This window comes from Podarcis raffonei, chromosome 5 (assembly GCF_027172205.1).
Source record: "Podarcis raffonei isolate rPodRaf1 chromosome 5, rPodRaf1.pri, whole genome shotgun sequence".
Taxonomy (NCBI): domain Eukaryota; kingdom Metazoa; phylum Chordata; class Lepidosauria; order Squamata; family Lacertidae; genus Podarcis; species Podarcis raffonei.
Genome location: NC_070606.1, coordinates 60,038,035 through 60,057,667, shown reverse-complemented (window position 1 = coordinate 60,057,667; position 19,633 = coordinate 60,038,035). Strand labels below are relative to the sequence as shown.

At 49.6% G+C, this 19,633-nt stretch overlaps 1 protein-coding gene across 4 annotated transcripts in view; it reads left to right on the top strand.

Annotated features, from left to right (window-relative positions):
- The first annotated feature begins 2,183 nt into the window (after positions 1 to 2,183).
- Positions 2,184 to 19,633, top strand: part of CRTAC1 (cartilage acidic protein 1) — a 36,396-nt gene continuing 18,946 nt past the window's right edge. For 3 of the 4 annotated variants that reach the window (XM_053389506.1, XM_053389505.1, XM_053389503.1), the window contains exons 1-3: positions 2,184 to 2,387; positions 9,125 to 9,327; positions 17,646 to 17,842. In XM_053389506.1, coding sequence (XP_053245481.1) covers positions 2,331 to 2,387; positions 9,125 to 9,327; positions 17,646 to 17,842 — 457 coding nt within the window. In that variant the 5' untranslated portion in view covers positions 2,184 to 2,330. Of the gene's footprint in view, positions 2,388 to 2,813; positions 2,831 to 9,124; positions 9,328 to 17,645; positions 17,843 to 19,633 lie in introns of those variants that run through there. The other variant, XM_053389504.1, reaches the window with a different exon arrangement.

Below are 19,633 nucleotides of genomic sequence, written 5' to 3'. Positions count from 1 at the left end.
AAGCCAAGAACTTAGGGAAGAGGGGGAGGAAGCAATATGGGCCAGAAGCTTAGAGAGTAGGAGTTATGTGACAAACAGATAACAGAGAAATGGCTGACAGCTGTTTGAATCCAGGACTGTGCCTAGGGAAGAAGCAAGAATCTCTTGGGGTACAATGCTGGGAACCCCTTCATCGTAGGCTCAAGCTGCATATATGCGTAAATAAACCATATATCATAAAGACACCACAGTATACAAGGTGCCTCATTTTTTCCTAAAGGAAATACAGACTCTGAAACCCCCAGAATATCACACTGCTGTGGAGTACTTGCCCCAAAACTGGATCTTGGCATCTAGGGAATTCTCCTTTTATGCCTATATATTTTTTCCTTTGCCACCAACAGTCTTAAAGGGCCAGATATAGGTCTAGAGGGCCATGTGTCTTTCCACCCCATGACATCTGGACCATGCTAAGGTGATTCTAGTTGCCTGTACACACAGACACATCCAGCCTAAGCCCTCACGGATCCTGTGATTATGCTGCCCTGGCTAAACTGGCTCACACGTGCTACGGTCCTACCGAAGGACTCTCCTCAACGCGACTCATTTTTTAAAAAACGCACACAAAAAACCATAAGACCAACACGTGCGCTTACATCTGCAGCCAGACTAGAGAAATAAAGAGTAATTTCCTTTACAAGACCATAGTGTAATCTCCCTAGTAACAGCGCGCAAAGGGCTTGGCGCCCTCCTGATACCGCGAAAAACTCAGCAGCCCAGGAAGCGCCCAAAGTAGTCGAAGTCCAAGCAAGGGACGCTCAGCCATTGGGGGTCTCAGGTGCAACGTGCTCTAGGACCTAGCAGCCCTTCCTTAAGGGAGGGGGGGAGTTGGTCAAGCCAGAGCCAGAACTTGATGGGACTGGGACGGCTAGCGGAAGTGTGAATGAGCTTTGGAAGGGACCGGATGTTGCCACGACCCTGTCCTCGCTTGCCCGATGCCACCTCCAGCATCCGACACGGGATGCACCAGAGATGCACTGGTACAGCACCAGTTGCCGGGGAGCACAAACAGCGCTCGCTTTCCTGCTTGCGCTCCTGCCGTGCTCGCATCTGCTTGGCCGCTGTGAGAACAGGATGCTGGAGAGGATCCGGCTCCTCTTGGGCTTTTGCTCGTCTCTCCCACCCCACCCCCACGTTTAGTTAGTGGTAGCTGGGGGCGTATCTGCTGTCCACATCTTCAACCAAAGTTGGAGGGCTTAAGAGAGGAGGCTCATCACTAGGCAGACAAGCGCTTATGGGTGAACGGAGGAGTCGCACGAGGCGTTGGTATGGCTCAGAACCACATCGGAGTGAAGGAGGAAAAGCGGCGGGGTATGTGTGCAAGACCCTAAGAGAAAAGGGTGCCAGCCCAGGGTGGTGTGGTGGGTGCTATTTGGCAGAAGAGAGTGCAATGGAAAGGGGTGTTGCTGCCCGGATGAGAAGCGAATGCCACATTTCCCAAGGCTACAGCTCAGGTGTTCAGCCAAGCTCCCCCCCCCCCCAATATCTCCAAGTATCCCTGGGATAATCTCCTGCTGCTCCAGTCCGTTCATCCTTTGCTTCCCTAGGCAAAGCCGCCGCCGCCGCTCCTATCTTCACCGGAAAGGAACAGTATGGAGCGTGTCACACGGCAGTATATATATATATACTGTATATGCATCCTGCCGGCCAAGATCAGCTTCGGGGAGGCGGGCGAACTGGAGGTGGAGTGGGTGGGAGGTTTGGTGGGAGGGGGCGGAACATCTCCCTGCCCTCCGCTTGCCTCGGGGTCTCCCCGGGAGCCCATCTACGGGTGCGCGTCGTCGGGGCTGCTGGGCTCGATTCCAGCTCTTGCCACCCCGATCCGGCAAGCCCCGCTCCCTGGCGAAGGTTACCAGCTGTGCTCTTGAAAGAGGCTGCACCCCCCTCCTCCCGCCTCGCCCTCCACACACCCCAGACCTCCGCCCCCCGCCCGCCCCCCAACATCCTCCCCGCCCGTCACAGTTTGGCTCCGTATTGATCGGCGCTGCCTGGCCGCGCTTCCCCTGCAATTCCAGGTAGTAAATCAGTGCCAGGCGGCCCAACCTCCCGGCGTCGCCATTGGGTGCCCGGCTCCGCTCGGGCCGCACTGATTGGCCGCCTGCCGGGCACAAGGCTTTACATAAAGAGGCGCTCGCGCTCCGCTGGACTTGCCCAAGCGCGAGAAGGGGCGGAGGAGCTCCACGCCGGGAGCCAGGGAGACGCGCCAGCAGCAGCAGCGGCAGCGGAGGCGCCAGCGAGCGGGCAGGCAGGCAGGCAGCACCAGCTGCGGACATTGGGGCAGCCCGCCCGGGATGCTCCGTGGCCAGCTGGGCGGCATGGCCCTGCCACGGGCCCCCGCCGCCTGCCCGGTGAGTAGAGCTGGCCGCGACCCGGCCGACGGGGCGAAGTTTCCCAAAGAGCCGGAGAAGAAAAGTTGGGCGCTTGCGAGTGAGCCGGAGAGACGGGAAGGGCACACAGGGCGCGCTTGCTTGCGCCCCGCTTCCCCGGACGCCAAGCGGCGCCAGCGAGCCGGGCGGGCGGAAATGGGGATTGGGGGTGGGTCTCGGAGAAGAGCCATGGGAGCCCGGGAAGCTGTGGAAGTGGAGTGGAAGGGGTGGCCCAGAGAGGTGGGGTCTAACTAAGGGAAGAGGTTCTGGCTTTGAGGAGGACTAAAGTGGGGTGGGGGCACCCTTCCCGTTCAGGTCAGCTTCAGCTCTTGCCTGAGGAAGGACTTTGCCTCTGGTTGCCGCGCCCCCCGACAGCGAGCCGGGAACAGGCATCCCAAGGGTGCCAAGGGCTGCTTGCTGTTAAGGTGACTGCTTTTGTCTCCACACTGCACCGGCGGCAGCTGCTGGCTGTGCCCCAGCTTGGGGCAGGCAGGCCACCCTGCAGTGTGGCACAGGGGAAACAAGGGGGGCAACTCTGAAGAACAATTCCCTAGGCACTAGGTGGGAGGCGAGGAGAGGTATCTGTGGCTGCTTCCCAAACACCCTGGGGGGTGATCCCTGCCGCTTTTGCAGGGAAGGTCTCCTGCAGCATTAATGCAGGTTGTGGGCTGGTATTTAGTGGGCTCAAGGAAGACAGCAGTGCAGCCCAGGACAGGAACATTTTTCTTCTTGTTCTCAGCAGCGGTTCCAGAAAAATAGAATTTGAAGGAAAAGCAGCCCTGAAAGACTTGAGCAGGACCTGAACCCTAATGGGATGATGATACCACACATTAGTCTTGCTGGATTTGTTTGTGCTCAGATTGCTTGAACTAGTAGCACTTTGGAAGATAATATGGTGGCTTGGGCCGTGGGGGGGGGGAGAGAGACAGAGGAGGTGTCTTGTGATGTTTCCAGGCTATTTTGATGCTACCACAATTGATTGGCTGTTCAGTTGTGATGTCACCGAGGAAAATGTGGGAATGCATTTGGATAATGACATTGTGAGCTAGTGATGTCACTAGTCCACAGTAGCGCAGGCAGTGTTATCTCACTGCGAGGTTGCTGGAGGGCCGTGCTTTATAACAGAGATGGCGGTGCCACGGGGGCTATGAAGTCATTTAGGATAAATAGCAGGAACTGTGTACAACGGCAGCTGCTTGCTGGTGCAGAGCAACAATACAATTAAATTTTTGCTTCTGTTGCATCCTCTCTCTGGATGTCCAGGATTCGCCAAAGAACCTGTCTTGGCCTTGTCTCCTTGGAGCGAATGGGACACAGCTCCCTCTCTCTCCATGATAGGAAATAAAGCAGTGCCTTCACTTGGGAATTATCAAATGCCCATGCTAGCATGTCATGCAGATCCCGCTGTCTGCCCCCAGCATGCAGAGGCCCTGCTGCGTCACTAGCAGGACCACCTACCTTCCTGTAAGCCTCTAATGCTATCTGCTCCTTGGGGCAGGGTCTACTGAGTTAAGTGTATCTCCGTCCATTTGTGTAAACGGGTGCAAATTGCAGTGTAATCAACCACACCCTGTAGGAGCATGCAAGACATGGAACTGTGCAGCTGCTTCCATGGTCCGAGAGGTGCTTTCTCCTTTGCCCGGTGGAGAACCAGCACTGCCCATTTGAGAAACTTTTCACCTCCTTGGTGCCATATCACCACTTTAACGTCAGAGTGTTACAAGCACTGGAGTTGGGCAGGCAACACAGAATGCAGAGAAAGGGGATCTGTCTATGAGCACAGCAAGCTGTCCAGGGCAAATTTACTGCAGTGCGGGCACTGAGTGGGCATTCTTGTACACATTGCATTCTTTACTCAAGAGCTGGCCTGTTTAGTGGGACAGAAAATGGTGGTGTGCAGGGCACAAAGTCATGGAGAGGACTTCCATCAATGTCCACATTCGGAACAAGATGGCGACCAACTGCTTTTCCCCCCCTTCTCCAGCTGCCAAGGGCATCTCTAAAAGCAAATCTATACCGTGGATCCCCTTAGCAGGCGACTGCCAAGATGCCTGACCCCAGTTCTGAGCCTAAGCTTGGTCCAAGGACAGACTGGACCGGGGCCTGGATGTATGCCTTCTTACCTAGTCTCTACTGTCTCCATTCGCAGAGCTGCCCATAAGAGACAAGGGAAGGGATTATTAAACAACCCAGCAATGAGCAGGCAAAGGCCCGGCTCTCCTTCTTTGCTTGTGCACAGTTTCCTCCCTTGTTCAGAGTGAAGACCGTCTCCCTGGTCTTTGGGAGGGTCCCCTTTTCCTGCCCAGGTGCCTGATACTCATGTAGTATTCTGCTGCCTTTCCCTGCACCATCTGACATTTAATGCCATGGGCACATTGCACTTGGTGGGGCTGGACTCTTGCTGCATCCAAAACAAGAGACTAGCATCCTGAGAATAGAAGCAGCCATCAGCCGCTCTGGGACTAGATCATTCATTTTTGTCTCCCGCCGCCAATTCAGTTCCTTTTTGGATGCTCTCCAGGCTCCAGGAAGAAGGTGTTAATCAGTTAATCAAGTGAAGGGATCGGACAAAATCTTCTCTCATCACACAATTCATGCCTGGTAAAGACTTTCATATAGGAATCTCTGGGGAATGTGTGGTCATTGTGCCTCTGGGAGTTTTCTTTGCTGTGTGCATGTCCTGGGAAGTTGTGGTTTGCTAGTGTGAATACATAGTTGTGGGGCTGGGGAGTAGAGACTTCCAGGGTTCAGTGACAGAGAATCTGCTTTGCATGCAGAAAATCCTAGGTTCAATTCATGGCATCTCCAGATAGAGCTGAGAGAGACTCCTGTCTGATATTCTGGAGAGCACCTTACATTCAGGGTAGATGATAGGTACCAACATGAAGCTAGATGGACCAGTGATCTGGCTGAGTATAAGGCAGCTTTCTGTGTTCCTGTGTTCCATGATTTACAAATGGGTTGGGGAATTTGTGGTCCTCCAGGTGGTGTTGAGCTGCAACTTACCCTCATGACCACTGGCCAGTGCTGATGGGAGTCCCAACAACATCCAGAAGGCTCATTCCCCATGTAAACAGTTGCCTCCCCCACTCCACGTTTCTGTATGGAATACCATCAATGTAAGGGACTCTCTAATTTGTTAAGCAACTATGTTGTGACGTTATGCTTTTAGAGACCAGGTTGTCCAAGCTCCAGTGGGAAAGTCGAGAGCCCTCGGGAGGAGGAAGAAGGGTTACAAAGATCAAGTGTGTGACTGTCTGCTTGACTGGTTTGTGCACAGGTATAAATGCTTCCTCTGTGTGTAGAGGAAGGCAACTTAATTAATAGCCATTTCCCTAATGATCTATCTGGAGTTCACTGATGTATGGGTTTAATTAGCCCAAACCAAATGCTGGGAGCCCGATGGTAGAACACACCATCTTTGTCACCAGGTACCTGTTACCATCCTGTTCTAATTTGACAACAAGTTAATCTGGGCTTGAACTGGAGGGTGGTGCTAGCACCCAGACTGCCAGCTCTGTGTGATATATTGCTTGCTGTGGCCCAACACATGGGAGATGTACCCTACTCTCAGGAAGCTCCTGCCTAATCCCCATGTCTGGAGGAATCTACGGCGCTCTTCAGACTATTTCCATGGTGAGTGGATAGAGGCAAGATCCTATCTGAATAACATGACTGGATGTGTTGGCTCCTATCATGTTGCACCATGACTGTGAGCAGAATTCTCTTACTCTCTCATATATCAGGCACCCATTGAAGTTTGATCTGAGACGGACTTTTAAACCAGTGGGGTGTTTATTAGATAGCCTTCTGGCTACTTGTATGGCAATATTGCCAGGCACACCATGAATCCCACTGCTCTAAACATTATTATATAAAAGGCATTGACCATGTAAGCACCACTTATTCCCCCTTCAGGAAATAACACTGAGCATATGGTGAGTGAGGCTAGGTTTTGGAGCTAGCAGGATCTAGCTGGCTCTGGACCAAGAGCTGAATGGATTTGGGATGTGTCTGGTTCTGGCACTATATGCTGCTGCTGGCCTAAGGTGAATCGGATGCTTCTAAGGATTCTAGCCCACCCTTGTATCATGGGTCCAAGCAGGGAAATTGCTCCAGAAGGTTGAAAACATGCAGAAACACTTGCGTAGCCAAGCCACAACTCAGAGGTGGGTATGGGGAAGTGAACAGCAGATCTGCATGCTGGAGTCTACAACGCAGCCAGGTACTGCCACAGGGGAATGGGGGAGCGCCGAGTGGCTAATAGTGGAGCTAACCAGGTGTTCTCCATAGGAATGATCATAAGACATATTACATGTTTTGCTTTGCACTTTGACCACCCTTTTGTGCACACAATCAGGGTGGATAAAGTATCCCCGAGAGGCTTTAAAGACAGTATTGATCCTAGCCATTGGCTGCATGTATAAGAATGCTCCAAGCTGGCAGCCCCAGAAAAAGAAGAAGCTGCTTATTAGCGTAAGTTGTCAAGTTTCCATATGCACACAATGACAGAATGAGAAAATGCCTCCCCTGCCAAGCTCCTGGCTACCCTGATTGCATGTACAGATTTGGAAAGGGGTGGCTTTAACTTGTTTTAAGGACTAGCTCCATTAATTATGAAAATGCACCCTCAAGTACAGGAGGGTAGTTCTGATCTGAGACGCCTGCTAAACAGCCCCTTGAACTGGGAAAGTGTCCTCTGGTGCAGGACACTGTCTCTGCTCTACCTCTGCCTGTGTCACACATCTGATGGATTATTCTGTAGGAGGAGCCAAGAAACAATCTGAATGTGGCTTAATGTTGAGAAGACCCTGCCTTAAGGAGCAGGCTAGATGCTTCTTAATACCTTCCAGCTTTATGATGCTATGAGTCCCTAATTATTGTACAGATGTAGGCAGGGGGCAGGGATTCTTCTAGAATATAAGTGTGATCTCACCAAGACCTTGCACACATCTTTGGATGTTGTTTATATCCCCTGGTGTGTAGTTGTACTGGTGTGCCCATCCTGTACACAGTAAAAGGTGCCTTTTCCTTCACTGTATTTATATACTTCTTATAACTAATAGGAGAGTCCAAGACCAGCTTTAGATTCAATCCAGATGGGTGGGGTATATTATTATTATTAATTATACTACAGATGTGGTGAAATGGAATAGTATAGTTGTTTGTTGCTTGCTTGCTTGCATATGTATCCCGCCTTTCCCCATTTAATCCTCAGAACAACCCTGTGAGGTAGGTTAGGCTGAGAGTAGCTGGCCCAAGGTCACCCAGTGAGCTTAACGGGGCCCCAGTCTTAGTCCAGACCACTAACCACTGAGCCACACTGGCTCACCTTGACACTCCAAATTGAGCCTCCTTGATTAAGGGCAGTATACTTCTGGCTGGCTGTTGGAGGGATTAACCTGCTTGTGAGCGTTTCATGACCCTGGCTGGAAAGAGACCTGAATTAGATGAACCCTTGATCTGGTTTAGGAAGACCATTTATGCTTATGGCTTTAATGAACTTAGATCCCTGTAAGGCCTTTTCCATTATGAGAAACGTTTGTAGTGTCCCACTGGGAGTTTTGGAGTACTGAAGGCCTTTCCACTTTTGCAGCAATTCTGAATTTCTGTCTATTTTGCCCATGCATGATACAGTGTGTTAATTCTCTATGAGTGCTAATTTAATTTCACGGTCACCAGCAAACGTCTGGCTAGCAGGAAGGCTGTGCATATATACATCTTCCTATAGAAGTGACAGAACTCCAGATTGAAGATAAGCACACAAGTACTGTTTCTGCCTGGCACTCAGTTTATAGCTTCTCCTCTCCCGTCCCTCCCTCGTAGCCCAGTCCAGTCCAGAGACAGAATCTTCTGTTTCTCTTTGATGCAGTCAAAGGGTAGAGATGGGTCATTCTGCTTGGAGGCACAGGCTAACTCAGGATCTCCCTCTTCCTATCAAAGTCCTGAAGAGGGCAGAGTATCTGTGAGGTCTAATCCACTGTCGTTTTTGTTTGTTTTCTCTTCAACCGTGATGTGGAACTCTGGAGCAAGCCTGGTTTCGCATCCCAATGTGAAATCTGTGCGACAGCTGAATTCACTTTAGGTCAAAAAAATCCCCACCCTAGACTTTTCTCTCTCTCTTTTTTACATCAATCGTAGTCCTAACACTTCCTGCTTTGGGCACCAGCCCAAGGCTGCCACAGCTTTCACATTCCAGAGCTCTCCCCCAGCAAGCCCAGAGGATTAAGAAACACAACTTCATTGCTTTTCCTTATTCCTGCTTGCGCTGAATTGGGGAGTGCAGGGGATCACTGGCACTTGAGCAATAGGCAACCAGGCCTAAGCCCAAAGACTGGGGCTGTTTGCCTGGGATCTGCAATGGCAGGGTGGCTCTCTCCCAACAATAAGGCAGGCTGCATCAGATCGCCTGCCAAATGCAATTATTTGCAGGGTAAGTAGCACTGAAACAGGCAGATTCTCTGCAGGCGCATAGTCTGCCATGGATGGAGACCAGGGGGATTTCCGGAGTACTAACACCATCTGAGCCAAGGCTAGAACGAGGTGGGATTCGTTCACTTCCATATCCAAATGAGAGGCCCATCTCCCTTGGGGAGCAGTCACACACATTGAAAACTGACCAGAAATATGGCTCAGAATTTACGCCTGGGGGGAAATCCCCCAGCAGCTGGATGGGTGAGGGCAACAGGACTGACAGTCTCCTGCTTCTCTCCTTGTAGATGTCAAAGTGGCGGCTGTTATTGTTGTGGAGCTTGGTCCTGGCTTGGCCTGGTGAAGGATCTCAGCGAAGCGAGCCCATGTTCACAGCCATCACAGATCAGATCCTCCCGCCTGACTATGACAGCAATCCGACACAGCTCAATTATGGTGTGGCCGTGACTGATGTGGACCAGGATGGAGACTTTGAGATCATCGTGGCTGGGTGGGTACCATGGATAATGCTGGGTGCTGTCAGAGGTATGAGAATGGAGGTGGCTGCCAGGAAAGAGGGTACCATGGTTGGGATGAGCTTTGACATGATGCAGGACTAGGCAGGTTTACATACACATTCCCAAGTCTAGGCTAGGTATACATGCATCTTTGACATGTCTCTCTGAGGTAGGGTAGGGGTGGGTGGGGAGAGATTGCATGTCTTTCTGGTTTATTTTGGAGATTCTAGGCTGGAGGCAAGTGTAGGCTTGGTGTCGTTTGGTGTCCTCAACCTCCCCAAGGCAGCCTACCTTTGTTCTAGAGCAGGGGTGAGAAACCTTTTTGGCTCCTTTGGCCAAATTTGACACCAGATGATTGGGTGCTTTGAAGTCCTAAAGTCGGGACTTCAAAGCACCATGCACATGCAGTCCAGCGGGCTTCAGCTGATGGGTGGTAGAGCCAAGTCCTGCTTGATGCAATCATCCAGCAGATTTTGGTTCTAGCCACCTTTCGCTTTGGCTGAAGCCTGTTTTCCCTTGTCAGTGCACAACTGTGGACCCACTTTTAAGACTCCCGATTTGTGCATTGGCAACTGTGTCTATACCGGCCCCACACTGATGTCACATTGACATCAAGTGTGGGGCAAGTGTGTGTGGTTTGGCGGAAATAGCCTCACAGGCAATATCTGAACCCCTGGCATGGGCCAAGTTTGGTCCATGAGCTGGAGGGCAGGTTCTACAGGGATGAAAAAGGTGTATATTTCTGCTCTTTCATTCTGATGTTCAACATGCTGGGGTCAGGCTGTAGTACCTGAAATAAGCCTGAAGTAATAACAGTGCAAAGGTACGGATGGAGGCCTGAACGTGCATCTGCAGTAAAGCTTTCCTTTAGCAGCTGTCTTCCCAAGTCGTTTCTCTGACAAACTGTTTCTGCCTGCAGCTGCCTTAGAGCCCCCCTTGCTAGCTGGCCACCCGGGAGTCATGACCTGGTGGATGGGCATTGGAGGGGGGCTGTCCCTTTATACTTGCCCACCACTTGTATAACTTGTCCGGCCCATAAAACATTCTCTGAATTGCACTGAGCTGGGGGAAGGAGCATATATCTGCCGGATAACTTTTATGTCTGGCGTTTCCTGGATCATATTCACCTCTTCGGCTGAGTTCACTTTCCAAAGAAATCTCATTTCTTCGTAGCCTCCGTCTCTCGCTGAAACCCTTGAATTCCTCCTTAGGTGTTGCTCTGTCCTGCCCATCCTTAATGCAGCAGCAAGACAAAGTAATAACACGGCTTGTAAAGGCTTGGGGATATTAGGGTCCCAGAATTTTCTCTTGGGCTGCTGCGCTCAGCTGTCCAAAGCCACATTGTGTGTTTTATGGCCACCCATGCCCCCTGCCTCCTTGCTCCACCTTGCTCCATGCAAGCACATTCTGCATTTGCCTTTGTGGAACAGAGCACTCCACCCCAAGCTCCCCCAGTCCAGAATGCTTTCATTCTCTTTGTGCTGCATGAACACAAAAAGAAGCACAATTTCTTTTGCAGTAACAAGTTTAGCTGAGGGGTTGGCTCCTTTACTTTGTGATACAGGGCCCAACTTGTTTTCCAGGCATTGTTATATAAAGTAGATGCACTTCCTTCCATTCAGAAGGATCCTGGGCTCTCGCTCTTTAACATTACAAACAAGTGAGTCATGCAACAAAATGTTGCAATGTGGAATTCAGGATTCCAGGCACTCATTCTGTTCCATTTTCCTACCCCCAAAGTCTGCCCCTCTTCTTTTTTTGCATTCCTCCTTATACCTCCTTCATGTGTGTGTTTGGTGCCATATTCACTGAGCATCAAAAATAAAAGCTATATCCCATTTGCCCTAATACCCAACGCCCCATATCACCTGTGTTAATGGTGAACTGTTGTGGTGTGTTCCTTGACCTGGTCATCCACTCAAAGGCGAGGCAAGCCCTCTCTCTTTTCACCAAGTCCTCTTGCCCAGCTCCAAGGTCAGCAGCCTTTGACACAGCCTATGCAGATAAGCTGACTTCATGCCCCCTTAGCCAGCTCCTTTCCTCCAAGTGGATAGCCATTCTTTTCCAGAGTGTGGGCATCCACATAGCAGCACACTTCCTGGCTGCAGAAGTTACCCTCGCCCCATCAGCATTATCGGGCCAGAGTTTCCACCACATTCTTTATGATGTGGCTGCCATCTTGTAATTTACTTACTTGTTTACTTACTTACAGTATTTCTGTACTGCCCAGTAACAAAGGTCCCTTGGCTGGTTTGCACTAAAACAAGACAATAATATCTGAAAATATAATAACAGGTAAGCATAAAACCAAAAACAGACTAAACCTAGCAGCAGAATAAATCCAGATTTAAAACCAGCAGTGGAGAACAACAACAGTGGAAAAGATCTTAAAAGAAGTGCTAAGAAATTTAAGATAGAACTTTTAAGTCAGGGAAGCCTAGGAAAATAAAAAGGGGTTCATCTGGCACCAAAAAGACCACAGCAGAGGCAAGGGGTTTTAGGGAAGGCATTCCAAAACAAAGATGCCCCACTAAAAGGACTTTCTCGCTCTCTGGTTGCTACCCACCAAACCTCATTCAGTGGGAGTACCAGAGAGAACCCTCAGAAACTGACCATAGATAGTGTTTGGCTGTGCATATGTGAGATGAGGCGATCCTTCACGTATCCTTGCCCCAAGCAGATTAGGACTTTTGACTTGGAACCCAAACTACCTTGCCCTCTCCCTAGTCTTTAGGGTTGAGTATCTGACGGCAGGAAAAAGCAATGTGAAAAAATGGTTTGTACCTAAGGAATAGCGAAGGTTCCCTTGCTGTGACTAGGCACTCTGGCCAGTGGTATCTCACCTGGACTGAGCAGCTGCTGGCATTCTCTTGGAGGGAGGGGCAAGCCTTTCCTCTCCAGGTTCTCTCTTGCTGTGCTGACAGGCCTCGGTGTGCACCAATTGACATTGTGTTAATTGGCTGCAGAGCGAGGAAGTGCCCCAGCTCATTATTGGCATACTTGGCTTGCAAAGGTGCACAGCAGTGAGCAAGGCATTCAGCTGTGCGTATCCCCAATCTTCCTAGTTCCAATTGGCGGGGATGAGGAGTGGAGTTGAAGCTTGGCCAGCTGCTTGAAGAGCTAGCCATCCGGCCCATTCCACAGTGTCCTGATAGGGATCCAACAGTTTTGCATCTGGAGGGAGCAAACATCAAGGGAGGTTTCCATGCAAGCATAATAAAGACTGTGTGTGCATATATGTGTGCAGGTCCAGGAGGGCATCCTTGAGAGGACAGCCCCGCCCCCTTGAACCATACTGCAATAGCAGCAGGATTTCAGCTGTATCCCAAGGATCCCCTTAATCTTCTAGCCAAATAAGATGCAGTCCTCAGCAAAGGAAGTGTCAGGAAATACACAGATTGCCCTGATTGGACTGTCCCTTGGAGACCTCTGCACATGGTCCTTGTGGTCCCTTCCAACTGTACGTTTCTATGATTCTATGTTCTAGACTGTCAGGAAACCCTGTAGGAAAGAAGCCTTTGAGGAACTGCAAGCCACAATACTTTTAACACTGTGAGACAGAAACCCCACACCTCATGAGACAAATCTAGGCTGTGGAGATCTGCTGCTACCATTACTACTAATATTAACATGGACATAATTATGAAGACTGCTGTCCTCATGACACAAACAATTTGAAGGAACTCTGATTCCAGTGAGTGCTGCTAAATCATGGATTACTGGGATTGCACAATTTCTTTACAGCAGGAATAGCCAACATGATGCTCTCCAGACTCCAGCTTCCATCAGTCCCAGCCAGCATGGCTGGTGATCAGGGATGATGGGAGTCCAATGACTTCTGGGGGGCTGTGGAAACACCATCCCTGATCTACAGCATCTCTGGTGGGTCTATATCTGATCTGACTTCTTAAAGTTTTAGTAAAGGGAAATGTCTGCATCAACTCAGCAAACTTGCTCATTTGCCTGTATTTGTGTTTAACATGAATCCATCCATCCTTTTTGTCCCATCGTCCCACTGACCTTTCTTCATGGACTTGCATTCCAAACCCGGCATCTCCATCATTCTGTCCTGAACTGTCACCAATTTGTCAATGTTCTTATTAAAGGAGACGCTACTTCTTCAGTGGTGGCTTGAACAGTGCTGAACAGAGCAAGTAGGTTCTGCTTCTTAGACACACTGCTTCTGAGAAGGCAGCCTCAAAACAACATTTTGTCTGCTTTTGCCATACTCCTAGCTCAGATTTAGTTTATGATCCGCTATAACTCCAGACACTTCTCAGCAGTATTACTGCCAACCTAGCCAAGTTTTTCTAAAGTTCAGTTGGGCTTTTTTCCTTCAAAATGCATCCTATTTTCCTCTTTTCCCCCAGATCACCTGTGGCTAGGATTTTGATTTGCCAAATTCATTTTTAATTTGACTCCTATCCCCTAAAATGTTCGCAGACCTTGCTAGTTTTGTGTCACCTGCAAGATTAATAAGTAGGTTCTCCAGCTTGCTAATAGAAATCAAATAACACCAAATCCAGGTCTGATCTATGTAGAAGAGCTTCAACAATGCATTAAGTGTTCTCTGGGGAGGAATTCCATTATTTCTCCACCCGTCAGATGGTAGCATTTCCCCTTTCATCTTCTGGTTTTGTCATTAGTGCTGGTGCAACTCCAAGAAGCATCCTATAGCAAACACCCCCTCACATGCCCAGTAGCTCCTCCAGCGCATGCCAGAGAAGCTATTGCTGTCCAAGATGTGCTCATACCAGAGACTGGCTGAGTCTTGCTGAAGTGAGACCAGGCTGACCTGGCGATCTCTGTTGCAGGTATCTTCCTTCCTCTGCCAATGGAGTGTCTGCTTCCAAGCTGACCATATGCAGCAATGTCAATTCAGATACCACTTCCACATGGTCCATGGCCACATTGTTGATACTTGGAGTCTTAATAGCACAGCTGCTGCTGTTGTGCCTGGATGCGAAATGTTAGGGGTGGGAGGGGGTGTGCTAAGGAGCTGAATGTCTCACCTGAAGACAAGTCTGGGCACAAGCAGGCTTGCTGCTGTTGGCTTCTCTTTGATCATGTGCTAGCTCAAGGGTTCTCTTAGATCATGTGCTAGCTCAAGGGTTTGCTGCCAGTCCCAGAGTAAGTGCTCATTGTGGTCTAAAATGGGATTGTGCCCCTACTCCATTGCTAAGGAGTCTGTTTGGATGACCCATCCCATCTGTGTTCTGTAGTCTTGACAAGGGCGGTGCTCCATATTTTCCTGGCTTAAGAATGAGGAGTGGGTGGGCCAGATGGGAAGGGGGGGAATTAAAAACCCTCCCAGGGAGCTTGGCTGCAACCATCCCAGGGAGATGTGGAGGGGGGAGGGGAAAGGCAATTATCTGCTTCCCTCCTGTGCCAGGCCATAACCATAAACAGAGACGGGACATTTCATAACCCAATGACTGCTGCTTGTGTAACTTGTTTATCCGAGGCCAGGGTATAGCGCTTGCTGAGTCAGCCCAGGCAGAAAGCCCTAAGCTGGGAACTGGTGCTCACTCATCTGTGCAAGAGGCACTAGACAACTTTTTAAAAATTGGAAGGGGAAAGGCAACAGAACGCCTTTGCAACTCCTCCTGCATGCGTCCTAAGGAGATCCTCTCAAAATTCAGGCACCTATCTGGTACAAGTAACTTAGCTGAGATTATTACAAGATCCGGGAGACTTTGAGCATGTTCATACATATCAAAAAGCTACATTTTAAGCTTCATGTACTCCCTTTAATTTTCCTATGTCCAAATGAGTTTTATGGGCCCTAGAGCAATGAAACGGTATGTAGCAACAGTGCCCAGCCCTCTGCTCCAACTTGCCTGGCTTTGGGAACAAGGTGGGAGAGCATTTATCCTGCTTCGCCATCCTGGTTCTCTTAAAGCCTTTCACACTGGAGCTGGCAAGTTCACCTGGTTAAGCAGCAAAATACTTTTCTCAGCTGTCTTGGGAAAGCCTTTATCGAGGAGAAGTGGTGTTGTGCTGCCTTAACGAGAGAGACTAGAGTTAGAACTATGCAAAACTATCTGCAGGCCAAGTTCTTTTCTCATGCCTAGGTACTTCTAATTTGCTTTTGCACTTGTTCCTAATGCATGTCTGGCTCCTGAGAGAGGGGCGGAACTGTCTTATCCAATAAAGTTTCTTAGCTGCTCAGATCTAGAGTGCTCTGGATCACAGACTGCCACCGTTCTGGAAAGACCTTCACCATAGCCTAGGCAGCACTGTGCTTTTCAGTGGGGTGCATGTCCAATCGGGCAAAGGCTATGCCAACCACAAAAATGTCACATAGAAATAAGACTCTGGAAGAACTAAGAGCAGCTGTTAACCCTTTTACACGGCATTCATCACACGAAAGCCTCATTCCTATTCATGATTACAGATGGGGAGGAGGGGGAATATTGTAGCCAGTCATATGAGAAAAGCTTCAGATCATCTGACTATCATGTTCTTGTTGAAATCATTGGGAAGCATCTGAATCCATGTTCTGATTGAGAATGAAGAAATGGAAAGTGTGTACATTTATAGGAACTCATTGCTTCTGAGATGGCTTCAGTGATAGTGTGGTAGATTTCCCGAAGCCAGCTTTTTCTTCTCCCAAGTCTCACAGGCGCTAGCACTTTCAGGTGAATCTGGCCAATATATTGATATGTTCACCTCTGATGCACCTCTGATGCTCAGGATTCAGCCTCCGATGTGGCTATGGCTCTTTTTATCAATTGCGCTTCACTATCAGGCCCCAATCCTGATTCCCCTTGGGTGCTGGCGAGCGTTATTTTCTCCAGGGCTTTGTAACATTGTCCTCAAGGTTTCTCCCTCCCTACCTGACCTCCTTCTCCTCTGCTGTATTAATTTTCTCTTTCTAGACTGTGCATTTTCAGCCTTCGCAAACTCCATGCTAACCACATTAGAGTCACACATCATTAGCTGCCAGATGAAACTGCTCAGGCGTTTCTGCAACTTCGCATTGTGTGATGTTAGCATGGATGGATGTCTAAAAGAATCCGGGTCTCATGCTGGAGCTGACTATCAGGGTTCCGAAAAGCTGATTAACTGGATGTTTGGCGTGGGAGGGTGCCACTGGGCCGTAGCCATCCCGAAGACGGGCAGGTGCCATCCCTGTACTAGAAGTGCCAGCTGTTGCCTGCCAGGGGTTTCCAGACTAACCCAATGTCATAAGCCGGTTTGGCATTCAAGCTCCAGGTGGGTTGTGTTGATCCCCAAACTGACAAGGGGAATTTCAACCTGAATCTTCTGGGCATCAGATCTCTGATAGATGTTCAATGCTTTCAAATAAGCACCTCCCTGGCTTGCTTTACCAGCTGGTTTTTATTACCTGGGAGCCCCAGTACTGCCTTTCTGGATCCCAGAGTCCTTCAATTTGAGTGAAATGAATTAGAAAAAGGAACTCTTCTTCCATAGAGATGGGAGCCTCACAGCCAGAAGCCCACCTCCAAATCCTTATAATTCAACCCTGCAATTATAAGGATAACCACCCACCATCTACTGCATGGTGGTCTGAAAATCTTACTGCCCTTTGCACCTTTGAACATAGAACCGTAGAATTGTACAGCTGGAGGGGATCCCAGGGGTTATGCAGTCCAACTGCCTGCAGTGCAGGAATGTCAACTAAAGCATAATGTATCAAACAATCATCTGTCTCACTTGGATACCCTTTTGGGCATATGGCTGGATTATATGAATGTGCAATATATGTTTAAATTAGGTATGATAGCTCATTCACATATATATATATATATTTGCTGGGTTGGTGGATTGTTCATGGGTGCAGATGGTTTCCTCCTTTTCTTTTATTTACAGTAAAGTAAGAATTTAAAAACCTTTTTGCAGTGCTATCTACCTGATTTGGAACATCTACAGTGCCAGGTTTTACAGCAGGATTATAGTAATAGTAGATACTGTGCTCTGAAATGGAGCCGGCCACGAAACCCATGTTATGACCTTGGCCTTGCTGTTCTTTTTGTTGTGGGGATTCAATGGGATAGTCCCCTCGTTTGCTGCCCTGAACTGCAGGGAGGAGAAGAATACAAGTGGAATAAATATAGACATTCTGAAGTCTCCTCCATGTTTGGCTGCAAGCTCCACTCTCTTTGTGACACACCCCTCCCTTTCCCCCAGGAATAGCAATGATGGGATGTGCCCTTTGCTGCGTCTCCCGATAACCCCACAAAATGAGAACGGTGGACTTTGATTTTCTGGAAGAGATCTGGTGGGAAGGGTCACTGCTACCTTGAAGCACCTCCCACATCACATTTCCTGCTCTCCATTCCTTCAGGTACAATGGTCCCAACCTGGTGCTGAAGTATGACAAGATACGGGGCCGGCTGGTGAACCTTGCAGTGGATGAACGTAGCTCCCCATATTATGCACTGCGGGATCGCCAAGGCAATGCGATTGGTGTGACAGCATGCGACATTGACGGGGACGGGCGGGAGGAGATCTACTTCCTCAACACCAATAATGCCTTCTCCGGTGAGTGCGAAAGCTGTTCCTTCCTGACATTTGCCTGCTGGCAACCCAGTTAGCATATCCATCTTCTCCTGTGCACTATGAACTTCCTCGTCCTTGATATCTATCCATCAAGACCCACCTGCCTCTCAAGAATCACCTTGATCAGTCTTACATCTTTTACTAAGTTCTTGCACCTACCCATTGTCTGCCATGAGCCATCTCCATTCATCTCTGCTGTGATGCACCCATCCCATAACACCCATTAAACACGTGGTACCCACCCATCAGTCCACATTCACTCACTGATGATGAAAACATGATGTTTTCTTCACAAACGATCCTATCATTAACAGTTCCTGGCATTTATCCTGCAAACAGCAGACTGAAAAGGGAATGGGCGTGATCCACAGAGGGGCATGTGGCTGTGGTGGTGATGGCCAGTGGCCCATCTCCTTTCTTGGCTGATGTCCTGGCAGTGCAGGCTCCCTTCCTTCACACCGTTGGCTTTGGGGCTCTTCACCTGCCAGCCCCGAGCCACTGACTCCAGTTCCTTGACCTTCACTGGCCACCAGGGTGGGATGTTTCAAGGCTGGAGTTAATTTCCCAGCTGAGTGATTTTGTCGATTCTCTGGCAGCAGCGGGTGGCGGCGTGGGGGGGGGGAGGGAGTGGGGGGGGGAGGAGAGACTTGGCTGCTGACTCAGGGCTTTGCCACATCTCTAGTTGCCAGCAGGGACTGCAGCTCCAGGAGCCCTGGGATCTCTGAGGGACAGGCAAGTATCTCGCTGGGCAAGGAGACATCCTTTGAGACAGCATTGGGATTACGCAAGGGAGAAAGTAGTGAAACCCCAAAGCATATTCTTTCCCACCCCCACTGGCAATGCTGCAACCTAATGGTAGAGGGTCTAATATTTTCTTTTCTGGGAAGGTGGTTCCCTAATTCCTAGACTGCTGCTAAGAGACCCTTTGCTGCTTTAGGAGCAGAGGTGGTGTTCGGCATGCTTTTGCAATGCCTAGGTGTGACCAGCCTTAAAATACGCACTGTTGGTTCTGTCCCAAGGCCAAGCCCCTTCCTTGGGACTAGTTAGGAATTGCACCCAAGTCAACAGACGCTTTGCTTGGATGGCTTCACATGTTCGAATCCTAGAAATATGTTGCTTGATCAGAGCTGGCAGCCTGTGGCTTGCTCTATGGCAGTGGTGGCCAAACTTGGCCCTCCAGCTGTTTTGGGACTACAATTCCCATCATCCCTGACCACTGGTCCTGTTAGCCAGGGATGATGGGAGTTGTAGTCCCAAAACAGCTGGAGGGCCAAGTTTGGCCACCACTGCTCTATTGGGTCCATGCTGGAACTACGCCATTTCTAGTCGGAATATATCTGGAAAAGATAAATGCCCACCCACCACCACCGCTTTTCCTTTGGTCCAAAGCACTGCTTGGGATCTCTGGAAATCTGCCTAGAAAAGTGACCACTTCCCCATCGCATCCTTCCCGAGTAGGGCTGGGCCCCTCACCTGCAGCATCGACCTGCTCTTGGCTCCACTTATCAGTCTTCCTGACACACCTAATTACTGCTTTGCAGCTGCCAAAGGCTCCCTAAATCAGCCATTCACATTACTCCTGGCATCAGGGCCCGGCCAGTGCCTGCCATTGATTTTCCCCTTTCCCTTTATGATGAACATGGCTCCGCGCTGCTCTGGCACATTTTACCTTAATGAGTTTATTCTTTTGGGCCTCCCTTACCAGCCCTTAAGCTTTGCTGGGGTTGCTGCATTCATTGTCGCACGGTCCTGATCACAAGCCTGCAGTACCAG